The sequence below is a fragment of the Gracilinanus agilis genome, chromosome 3, assembly GCF_016433145.1.
Source record: "Gracilinanus agilis isolate LMUSP501 chromosome 3, AgileGrace, whole genome shotgun sequence".
Classification (NCBI taxonomy): Eukaryota; Metazoa; Chordata; class Mammalia; order Didelphimorphia; family Didelphidae; genus Gracilinanus; species Gracilinanus agilis.
The window spans coordinates 92,279,043-92,290,596 of NC_058132.1; the positions used below are offsets into that span (position 1 = coordinate 92,279,043).

Genomic DNA, 11,554 nt, shown 5'->3' on the forward strand with positions numbered 1-11,554 from the left:
TCCTTTATTTCATCTTGTCATATCCCACCTCTGCGTATTTGTCCAGGCCATCCTTCACATCTCTGGGCTCATTGAAGTTTTATCTGTCCTCTTAAGGGTCAGTTTGGGGACCAATTCCTCCTGGAAGTTTGTCCCAAACCCCCAAGCCAGGAGGGAGTCTGCTTCCTCACCCCGACTCTTCTGCCTCCCTCCTGCTGGCTTCTCAGACTCCTTATATCATTCTTTGGGAACCCCACCTTTTCTAAGTTCCTGGAGGACAAGGGCTGGCCTTACATGGTTGATTCTTTGGGGAGCGGCTGAGTAAATGTGGGCTGGGATCCAGGAATCGGCCTGAGCCTCCCTGGGCTCTCTGATGGCTGCTCCGCCTTGGGGAGGCACTGAGCGCTCACTGTATGCCCGCAGGTTCCATGCCCACAAAGTGGGCGGGCAGGCAGCCTGGGCGAGGGCAGCATGGGGGCCTGGCTGAGGGCCCTCGGCATGGAGTGCTACGAGGAGGGGCTGGTACACAACGGCTGGGATGACCTGGAGTTCCTCAGGTGAGCAGGGCACCGACGGGGAGCTGGGGGCTTGGGGGCGCAGAGGCAGCCGCTAACAGAGCCCTGTTCCCTGCAGTGACATCACTGAGGAGGACTTGGAGGAGGCCGGAGTCCAGGACCCAGCCCACAAACGCCTCCTGCTGGACTCTCTGCAGCACAGCAAGTGACCTTCCGAGGCCGAGCGTGCTCTCTCCGCCCCCTGCAGATGGGAAGGACTGTCCCTCTGAGCCCCCATCATGAAGGAACTTGCCCGCTCTGCCTTAGCCAGTGCAGAGGACGGTTGCCATATCCTGGCGCCTCCCTCTGCCTATTTATTGGGGAGACTCCAGGCTCGGGGGAGGAGAATTCCCGGGGCCACCCTTCTCCTTCCCCGTGGAGTGCTTCTTGCTCCATCCTTGGTGGCCCATCAGTGTCCCTCTACTTCAATTCTGGCTCCTTCCCCGCCCCACTAGGGTCTGAGGTTGGTTGCCCAATTTAAGAGGCTCTCAGCTTACTCCGGGAATGGCCTCAGTCCAAGGTTTTGGGGTGCCAGACGGGGACTCATTTCTGCTCAGGCCCTTGTGTCTCCAGCGGAGAAAGCGGGCCAGTACAAGGGGGTCCTTGTTACATTTCACGCCTCTCCCCTCCTCATCTCAGGGACCCCCTGAGCCACAGGAAGCCCTCAGTCAGGTCCCTACCCAGACTGGCATCCCACCCGGAAATGAAGGAACAGCCCCCTTCCTCCCATTTGGCTGGGCTGGGGTCCCCACTGCCATGGGGGTGGGGTAAGGAGGGTTCTGTGTTAATTTAATCGTCTGGGTTGGGGGAGGGAGAGGGAGGGAAGGATAGAGGGAGGGGAGGGGTGTGTGTGGACACTTTAATGTTATTTTATGAGAGAGTAGAGTTAGGGCATGTTTTGAATCCCCGTCCTAACTCCCTCTGCAATAAAGGAACGTTTGCTTATCTGCCGCAGCCCACTCACTTCATCTGTGATGTCCACCAAAATCAGAAAATTTCTGAGCCTCAGTTTCCCCTTCTGCAAAGTGAGAGTGTGGTTTCTAAGCTTCCAGCAAGCTCTAAAATTCTTTGTTCTAGAGACTGAATGGGGGACGGGATCACCCTGAAGTAGGGGCAGAGAGCGAAGGAGGAGGGTTCCAGAGAAGAGGCAGCTTGAGATCAGAAAAGAGGGAGGTCTGAAGGCTCCCCCAAGGAGTCTGTCTCTGAGTGGATGGAGGAGGGGGAAGAGCTCTTCTACAGACTCATTCAGATTCCCAGAGCTGAGGCTGGGTCAGCTGAACCTCAGAGCCCTGCTGTAGCTTCTCAACAATCTCCTACTCTTGGATGACAACGTAGTGAAAGGGGACTCCCCTGCCTGCCCATCACACCTCTTTGGGGTGATGTGGACTGCTGGGGTTTTTGCCTCAGCATCAGGCAGAAATGTGCTTCTTCTCATCCTTTACTCCTGGTTCTGCCCGTTAGGGCCAAACAAAACACATCTTATCCCTCCTCCCCTTAACAGCCATTTACACGCTTGACGATGGTGACGGTGATCACATGTTCTCGATTTCAGGCCTGATAGCTCCAGTTTGACCCTTTCCCCATCTTGGGTACCCTCTGGTCTACTAGTTTGTCCTAAATTTGGGGATCCTGAATCACACATGTGGCCTGATTGTCAGCAGACCCCTGCTTCTGGATGCTTTCTCAGTACAGCCTCAGTTCCACTTAGCTTGTTTTGCTAGCACGTTGGTGTGAACTGTGAGAGAATCAAGAAAGGGAGGACCCTGACCCCATCTAGCCTGGAGCGAACCCTGGAACAAATCCATTTTGGGGTTATCATACCTCTCCGATAAAGCCCTTCAAGCTGAGAGGTTGGGTAGGTCTGTCTCTGTGGCTAAATGGTATTTTTTAACAGCCACCACGCTACTCAAAGAGATTGGCTTTAATTTTGGGCCAGCTGATTGGTTTGAGGAGGCAGCTTCTGGTGCTCCCTGGCAGGTAGTGTAGGCAAGGCTCCTAATTAGCCTATGGGTAGGGCTCCAGGCTTCTTACCCTTGCCCCTAAGTCTCCCCTCTTAGCCCTGTTAGGGCCACCTGAAATGGCTTCAATAAATTAATTTTATTTGGATTGAGCAGAATTTGATCTCAATAAATTACAGATGAGTTTTAGAAAGGAAAATAAAAGTTGGAAGGAAAAAAAAAAAGGAAATAATTATGCCCTTGCCTGACCTTAAAGGAACCTGGTCTGGGGCAATAGGCACCCCCATTCTCCCCACCCCTTGCCCAACCTAGGAATGGCTCTGGGAAATGGGAGCAAAGAGTCCAGAGAGCTCTGCTCCCTACTAGCTGTGTGACTTTGGGCAACTCCCCCTCTCCGGGCCTCAGTTTTCTTTCTGTAAGGTTGGACTACATGGTCTTTAAAGTCCCTCCCAGCTCTAGGTCCAATTGTCTGTGAGAGTCAAGGCCCATCAAGGGCAGCAGCCCATTTCCCAGTGGTAGATGAGTCATTGAATCGATTCATTCAAGCTGGGCACCCTTTGCAGCTCTAGCAACATTTACCAGCTCCAGAATCCGGTGGATTTCTAGAAAGTGGAGCTTGTGGGGTGATGGTTGCTTCCCATGGTGCCTCCTCAGGCATCATACCTTGGATTACCTCCAAATTCACAAGGGGCTGGGCTGGTTTAAAGAATTTCCCAAGGGACTTCTGGAGGGGGCAGAGAATGGGAATTAGGAGGGGACACTGAACAATGAGGAAGTAGTCCACAGGAAAGGGGTTGTCTCCTATTTCTCCAGGGGAGGGCATGTCCAGACATAATGGGTCCTTGGGATAGGGAGTCAAAGGAAAGTGGTATCTCTGGTTGTCACTGATACCCAGGGTCTTGACGATGGGCCTCGGTTACCCAGAGAGGAACATCTTTGGCCGTAATAGTGCCCAGAGTGTGGAAGGGGGTGTTTTGGAGAGTGGCTTCCCACTATGGAACAGCTCTGCTTGGGATGTGGTTCTGGGAGAATGGGGAGGAAGGGGCATTTCTAGGGATTGGCACATTGAGAAAAGGGTCCTCTCTGGCTATGGCAAGATTATCCTCATGAGGTGGGCAGGGCCAGTAGAGAAATGGGTGTCTCAATGAGACAGATTCTCAGAGAGAAAAGGGGACATCTGTTGGAGCACAGTTAGGGAAGAGGGCTATCTCTCACTCCGAGAGAATCCCTAGAAGTTTGGGAAGGAAATGCCTGGGGGAGGTAGGGGTGGGCTCTCTGGCAGTGACAGGGTTGACAAGGGAGAAAAGGAACATCTTGGTGGAGGGAAGGGCAATGTTTCTGGCCATGGCAGGATCCCCAGAAGGGAAGGCAGTGGCTGCCTGGCCCTGTCTGAGAGGGAGAAGAAGTAGGAACATTTCAGCTGTGCAGTTCCCAGGAGGCTGGGGCAGGGGGCAAGGGGCACAGTTAGAAGAGGTTGGCTTTGAGGGCAGCAGTGGCTGAGGCAGAGGTTGGGGCTTTCCTGTGGAAGGAGGAGAGGACGCCAGAGAAGGGCCCTGGCCCAGGCTCTGCAGGCTGCCAGGCCTTGAGCAGCTCAGCAGGGCTAGGGGCCCCAGGGCCACCTCCTCCTCCCCCTGGCCCGCCAGCCCACAGGGGCCCTTTGAGAGGGGCAGGGGCTGGGGCTGGGGGCAGGCCAGGACTGGGGCTGAGACTGAGGCTGAGGCTAGGGCTTGGGCTGGCAAGGCCACCAGGGCCGGGCAGGGAGGCCGTGCTGTCTGGTGTCGGGCTGCAGTTGGACTCCTTTGACTCGTCATCCTCCGAGGAGGATCTGGCCTCCCCCTTCTTGGTGCCCGGAGGACCTGCTCCTCCCCCGGCACCCTTGGCACTGGCTGCCCGCTCCTGCTTCCGAAACTTGGCCCTGCGATTCTGGAACCAGACCTGGGGAGGAGAGAGGACAGGAATGGAGGAGGATGAAAGACAAACTTCCGTTTGGCCTGTGGGGGCTTCCAGGCGGGGTTCTAAAGGTCTGCTTACACTGGAGAGATTTGGGAAGAAAGGGGTGGGGAGGAGGAGTCTGATTCTGCTGAATGCAAGCCCAGAGGATGAACAGGATGTTGAATCCTTTTGGACCCTCCCAGCTCTCTGGCTCTCACCAGCTTGTCTACCATTCACACCTGTCTCCCCTTCTCATCCCCTGACAAGGCTAGCCTGGGTGCTACAGTGCCTAGGAAAGGGGGGAAAGGAGGAGGGAATAAGCATTGATTAATGACCTGCTCTGGGATCACTGCACTAAATGCTTTACATGTATTATCTCATTTGTAAACAGAAGGATTTAATGGCAAGGGAAAGCACTTAGCCCTCGGGGCAGCATGGAGTTGGGTTTCAGCCAAAGGCTCCCCTTCTGTCCCTAAATGAGGAGGAGCGGAAGAAGAAACTGAGGCACAGAGACAGCTCTGTTCCTTCTCTCCTTCACTAATGCCTAAGGCCACCTCAGTTTTCCCTCTCTGTCCCTCCCATTTCCTTGTTCTAGTCCTGCTCAGGCCTTAGCTCTTCCTGTCCCTCTCTTCCTCCACACTGGAAGTACCAGTAAACACTGAATCTGGGAATGGGCACAAGTACATACACACATGTAAATTTATCATTCTGTGTATTTAATATACATATTTATGGTATATATTTTATAGACGCATTCTTATATATTTATATAGAGCATACTCTCTCTGCCCATTTCTCTTATTTCTTTCTCTCGGCCTCTATCAGCTGTTCCCCTCTCCCAGAGGCCCCTCCACTTCCTCTCCATCTTTTTTCTCTATTTCTTTTTCCTTCTTCTCTCTCCCCACCTTAATTCCCCCATCCTTTCTCTATCTCTGTCCTCCACCTTTTACAGCCCCTCTCTGTACGGCTCTCTCCCTCCATCTTTCTCTTCCATTTCTCGAGGCTCTTTGCACTGTCTCCCATCTGGGTTTCTCTCCCTTTCCCCCATCTATCTGTTCCACCTTTCTCACCTTCTCTCTGTTTCTCCCCTTCCCATGCTCTGCCAGTCTATCTTCCCGTGTATTTCTCCCTCTTCTCCGCCCTCCCTCCTTCTCTAACATCTCGCTTTCCCTTTCCTCAGGATCCCTCTTTTGTCCCTTTCCCAGCCCCTCGGTGGAGCCCTTGGGCTCGGCGCCCCCCTCCCCTCAGGCCATGGAGTTCAGCCCTGGTCAAGTGTCACCAGGTTTCAGGACGCTGGACCTCGATTGTTGTCTAACCTGGCTTCCGGTTAGAGGGCCGAGGCGGGAGTGAAGACGTGTGGTCCTGTGCTACCCTTACCGGGAGCGGCAGGGAGGGAGCGGGTACCGATGGGGAATCCCTCACCCTGGGAGGGTGCCATGGGTGCCTAGCAGCCCCCGCCCCCCAGACACAGGCCCTCCCAGTGGGGCAGTTTCCTGCACCTGCACTCGAGCCTCCGTGAGGTCGATCTTGAGCGCCAGCTCCTCCCGCGTGTAGATATCCGGGTAATGGGTCTCCGCAAACACCCGCTCCAGTTCCTTGAGCTGCGAGCTGGTGAAGGTCGTACGGATTCGACGCTGCTTGCGTTTTTCACTTAGCCCCGACGGGTCGGAGAAAAACTTGTACGGCACTGGAGGGGAGACACAGGGAAAGAGAGACCCAGAGAAGTGAGAGATACGGAGGGGAACAGCGGAGAGGAGGAGCTGGGGGGACACTGAGGAGAGACTCAGAGAGGCAGGAAACGTCAGAGAAAAACGGGGAGAGTCGGGGAGCGAGAAAAAAGACGGGAGAGATGGGGAGAGAGAAGAGGGAAACAGAAAGAGAGAAGGGAAAGGCAGACTGAGAGAGGCAGGCGGGATGGGAAGAGGAAAGACAAGGAGACGCGGCTCGGAGGAAAGTTAGGGAAAGATGTAAACGAGAACGGAGGGATGGGAATATGGAGAGATTAGGCAGAGACGTGAGGTGAGACACGGGGAGAGGAGAGACACGGAGAGAAAGAAAGGGGGAGATACAAAGGGAATCGGAGAAGAAAGGCAGTAAAAAGAGACGCGGGAAATGGGAAGAAAAGAGATGGAGAGAGAGGAAGGTAGAAATAGAGGAATGGACAGAAGGGCAGAAACGGGGACAAAATAGACACGGGGAAAAGGGAGAGTCAAAGTGGTGGCATCAGAGGACAGACAAAAAGACGGGGACAGGAAAGATGGGTAGAGATGTATAGAGAGAAAAGACATGGAGAGATGAGGCAGAGGAGACACAAATGAAGTGAGGAGAGAGGGGAGAGGGCGAGATTAAGGGGAGAGACTTGGGAAAACACGAGACAGATGGGGAAGAAGAAAAGCAATGTCAGGGATGGGGAGGAAAGAGAGAGAGATAGATGGGCAAATACAGAGAAAAGAGGAGGAGAAACAGGTCAAAGGATAGTTATAAAAACAAACAAGGGGGAGGGGGAAGAGGGAAAGCAGAGAGACAGAGATGGAAACAAGAGATGAGGTGAGACACAGATATGGTATGAGAGACATCCAGTGATGGGAAGAGGAGAGACAGAGGAAAGGGAGAAACAGAGAGGAGAGACATTTATGAGAAGAGAGAAAAGAAATAGGAGGGTGGGGAGAAGAGAGACAGGCATAGGGAAAGAAGAAAAAAGCACAGAAAGACATTGGAGAGAGATGAGAGATGAAGAAAGAGACACGGAGAGATGAGAGAGACAAAAAGGGAAGGAGAAATAAGAAACATGGAGAAATATAGATGAGGAAAGAAGAGACACAGATGGGAGAGAAGAGAGATATGGGGAGAGATGGCAAGTGAGGAGAATATGGAGAGGGACATGGAGAGATAGGGAGATAAAGTGATGGAGACATAGAATTAAGACAGATTTGGAGACTGGAGGGAGATAGAGAAATGGAGAAAAGAGGAAGACAGAAAGATAGGATGGAGGAGATAGACATGGAGAAAAGGGGAAAGAAAATGGGCAGATGAAGGGAAGAATTCAGGAGAAAGACAAAATTGAAGAGAGAGAAAGACAGAAACAGGGACAGAGAGAGAGAAAGAGATAGAGACAGAGACATGTATGGATGGGAAAAGAGATGAAGTGATATAGAGATAGAGGAGAGACAAGGATATTTAAGGCCAGAGGATGATGGTGAGACAGGGATTGAGGCAAGAGATAAGGAAATAGATATGAAGAGATGGAGAGAAATACACGAGTGAGAAATGCACATATGGGCAGAGGAGAGAGGGAGGGAGAGAGAGACAAAGAGAGAGAGAGAGAGAGAGAGAGAGAGAGAGAGAGAGAGAGAGAAGAGAAAACAAAGACAGAAAGGAGGAGAGAGGAGTGAGGAAAGAAGACAGACATGGAGAGAGAAAAGAAAAGAATGAATAGAGGAAAGGAGAGAAGGGAACAGGAGAAAAGGAGAGGACAATGATAGTGAGGAGAAAGTTGTAAAGAGATGCATAAAGGGGAGAAGAGAGTAGAGAGCAAAAATAAGTAGAGATAATGAAAGGAAAAATATGACTAGATAAGGAGAGACATAAATGAGAGACAATATGAGATGGGAAGAAGAGAGACAGAGATAGGTAGACAAATGAGAGAAGAAAAATGGAAAGATAAAGAGAGAGAGATGGTAGGGAAACTGGGCAAAAGAAAAGCATGAAAAGACATGGAGAGACGAGTTAAAAGGGAATGATATGGAGAAATGAAGAGGGGGTAGGGGAATGAGAGATAGAAGAGAAAAGCTCGATAAGCTTGAGAGAAGTTGAGAGATAAAGAAAGGAGAAAATCCAGGGAAAAGTATGAAGAGAACGTGAGAAGGGCTCGTTCTCTCTTCTATATGCATGTCTCCTTGTCTCTCTTCTCAATTTTCTCCTGTTTCTTTTTTCTCTCCTTTTCCTCTGCCTCTAATTTCTCTTTCCTCCCATCTTCTTTCCCTCTCCTCCCTTCATGTCTCCTCATTTTCTCATCTGTTTCATGTCTGCCTTTCTCTGGTGTGTGTGTGCATATGTGCACTCAGAGTGCACATGCACGCACTCTCATGATGACAGAAACTGCTCTCATCAGAACTAGGGACAGGGTCCAGTTAGGGTCCTTCCTCCTCAAAGTTCCTCCATCCCAGGACCTTTTCCCATCTTCCTCCTTCCACTTGGCAGCTGAGAACTCTCCCTCAGATCTGGCCTGCTTTGATTTGTCTGTCTTCCTCTTGATTGCTCCTGGAGCCCCTCTGCCTCCTCCCTTTCTGTCCTTTCCATTTAGGTCTGACCCTGGCTGCTCCAACTCCCGCCAGCAGCTCACCCTCCCCATTCCCCATCTCTCCCCTCTATATCATTTTGCAGCCTCATCCCACCACGGCCTCTCTTGGGCTGATTCAGGGGCAATAAGAGCTTGGAACTTTGTGGGGGGACATGGGTTCTAGCATCTGTTTCTAACTTGAACTGTGTGACTTCAGGAAAATCCCTTCCCTTCTTTAGGCCTTAGTTTCTGCCCCCTGAAAAAAGGAGGGGATTCAATTTGACATTCTCTGATATTTTGTTTCTGGGATGAGATCTGGTCACTCACATCTCTCAACTTCTCCTTTCCCAAATATTCCCTCTTGACCCTTCCCCATCCTTTCCCTCAGGAAGATTTTTTCTCTCCCACCTTGTCCTGAGTACCCCGGCATCCTCAAATTGTCACTTTCCTCTTTCTGGTCTCTTCATGTACCACTCCTTGATCCTCTTTCCTTATCCAAATGCTCCTTTGATCTCAGGCCCCATCATCATCCTGCTGTGTCTCTCCACGACCCCCTCACTATACCTCTGTGTCCTGTCCCCCAAGGTTTCCTTTTCTTGACCAGATCTACGTGTCTTGCCTCTCCATTTCCCCATCCATCTCTTCTGGAGGTCCCTTCCATTTTTCTCATGTTCTTCTCTCCACTGATTCCTGTTCCTGCCCCAGTTTTAGCTTGATCTCTTGTCCTATGGTCCTTGTCCTCCCATGTCCTATCCCTGTCACCTCTGGCCCTTGTCCCCATGACTCCATTTCCCTTTTATCTTCTCCTGATTCTCATTCTTCCACCTGTTTCTTCTAGTCCCCTATTTCCCATCCCTTCAACTCCAATCTCTCTACTCCTGTGGTCTTCTCTGTCCTCCTTTTCTCACTTTCCAGCCTCCCTCCTTCCATATCCCTTTATTCCTTCTTGCCTTTACCCCACTCCCCAGAGCCCTCACTCCACCCTGTCTCTCGTTCCTGTATCTCTCCATCCTACCATTCCCTGTTTAGCTCTCTATTCCTTCCCAGCCTTTTCCTCTCTAATCTTTTTCCAGGTCTCAGATTTCCCCACCACTCTCTCTCTCTCCCTCCAATGCACCCACTATTTTGGTCCTTTGGTCTTCCCATTCCTGCACCAATGAGCCAATCTCCCACCTCCATCCCATTCTTTCCTAGAGCCATTGGGCTTAGACTCCGGATTCCAGTCCAGACTTGACATGTCTGTTTCCCATCACATCATTTCTTCTACCCTAGTACCACTTCTAGATCTCTTCTACCTGGTTCCTATTTCTCCCTCCTCATTTTCTTGGTCCCCACATCTCTTCCTCTACTCCTCTACAAGTTCCTCTAAATACATTTTCCCTCTGTTTCCAGGTCTTCATAACCTCCTGATCTTTCCAAGGTCCTCACCTGTGTGCCCAGCTCTGTCCAGACACCCTCATTTTCTCAACTTGATCTCCTTTCCCAAATTCCCACATCCTTAGTTGTCCCTACCTGCCTTCCAGTCCTTCTGTTCCCTCCCAGGATCCTACATCTCATTCTTCCTGGTCCCCACACCGCTCCTTTTCCTGATCCTCCCTCTCTTGATATTTCTATCACCTCTGGCCATCCTCAGATTTCCTGGTCCCCAAGTCTCTGTTTCCACACTCCCATCTTCCCTCCTGGTGCCCTTGTCCCCCCAAATCTCTTTCTCTATATTGATCTGCTACCACAGTACTGGATTCTTATCTTCCCGTTCCCATCCAGATCTGCCTTATATCCTCATCTTTACAGCCTCCTGCATCCTAGCCACCTAGTGTGGTACCCACTCTTCTCCCATGTTCTCTCATCCTCATCTGCCTTTATTGGGCTTCAGCTCTCTGCTCTTCATCCTGCCTTCACATCCTGGCATCCATCACTGGTCAGTTGGGTCCAAAAGCCTTGTCTTCTTGGGGGGAGGCACCCCCCTTATCAGCTCCCCTCCCAAGAATCTACATCTCTTCTCCCAGCCATCCCACATCACTTCTCTATGGTTCCGGAGCCTCCATTTTCTGCTCCCTCTTCTCTGGCATTCCAGGGTTCTTTCCCTCTATTTTGGTCCCATTTCCATCTCCTCCTGACCATTGGCCTCTTGGCACTTAAGATTCCTCTCTAGTGTGCACCTCTGCCTTTCAGGCCTCTCTTGTCCCTGTGCCCCTTCCCTGCTCCACTCTCTGTCCCCAAGGTACTCCTCGACCCCTCTAAGGGTCTTGGCCAAGCCCTGGGCCAGGGTCGCTGGCCCCAGCAAGGTTCTCTCTCCTTAGATCCCTCCCATTTGGACCCGGGGCAGCCGCTCACCTGTGGAGTAGGGCGCGGGCTGGTGATCCCGCAAGGCGCCCAGGCCGCAGGGAGGTGAGGCAAGGCCAGGGCAGGCGGGTCCTGCCGCGGCTGCTGCGCTGAAGGCCGGCCGCCCCAGGGGACTGTACTGGAAGGCGCCCGCCTGGCCGCAGGGGCTGAAGTCGCCGTAGGCGGACTCCATGGCGGCCACACAAGAGTCGTAGGAGTTGAGGTAGGAGTAATCCATGGGCGCGCGGCGCAGGCAGGAGGGCTGCCTGGAGGAGGGGACGCAGTCAAGAGCGACTGAGGAGAAGCCGGGCAGAGGGACTTGTGGAGAGGGACAGAGGGAGGAGTCCGAGAGCTGGGCTGCCCAGTCCCGTCCCGTCCCGTCTAGCCCAGTCCCACCGGCCCCTTCTTGGTCCCACTGTCCCGCCAGAGCGCAGCGGCCGCACCTTATAACGGGATGGACGGGGCGGGGGCAGGGGCGGGACGGAGGCAGGGGGAGGGACCGGGAGCCGCCCCCAGACCCCCGCCTTCCA

The 11,554-nt window shown here is 52.5% G+C and overlaps 2 protein-coding genes across 2 annotated transcripts in view; one reads left to right on the forward strand and one right to left on the reverse strand.

Annotated features, from left to right (window-relative positions):
- INPPL1 (inositol polyphosphate phosphatase like 1) overlaps positions 1–1,478 on the forward strand; it is a 35,477-nt gene extending 33,999 nt beyond the window's left edge. The window contains exons 27-28 of the mRNA XM_044668907.1: positions 403–536; positions 613–1,478. Coding sequence (XP_044524842.1) covers positions 403–536; positions 613–703 — 225 coding nt within the window. The 3' untranslated portion in view covers positions 704–1,478. The remainder of the gene's footprint in view (positions 1–402; positions 537–612) is intronic.
- Positions 1,479–3,955: 2,477 nt separating this feature from the next.
- Positions 3,956–11,262, reverse strand: PHOX2A (paired like homeobox 2A). The gene is made up of 3 exons (XM_044668908.1): positions 11,037–11,262; positions 5,923–6,110; positions 3,956–4,426 (listed from the first exon to the last, which is right to left on the reverse strand). The coding sequence occupies exons 1-3, from the start codon at positions 11,260–11,262 to the stop codon at positions 3,956–3,958; spliced, it is 885 nt and encodes a 294-aa protein (XP_044524843.1).
- Positions 11,263–11,554: the final 292 nt, after the last annotated feature.

Excerpts from the sequence above, each read along its gene's own strand:
- PHOX2A (XM_044668908.1), bottom strand. The coding sequence starts at position 11,262 with ATGGATTACTCCTACCTCAACTCCTACGACTCTTGTGTGGCCGCCATG. Across the intron at positions 6,111-11,036 it reads GCCCGCGCCCTACTCCACAG|TGCCGTACAAGTTTTTCTCC; the intron begins GTGAGCGGCTGC and ends TCTCCCCTCCAG. Across the intron at positions 4,427-5,922 it reads TCACGGAGGCTCGAGTGCAG|GTCTGGTTCCAGAATCGCAG; the intron begins GTGCAGGAAACT and ends TCTCCTCCCCAG.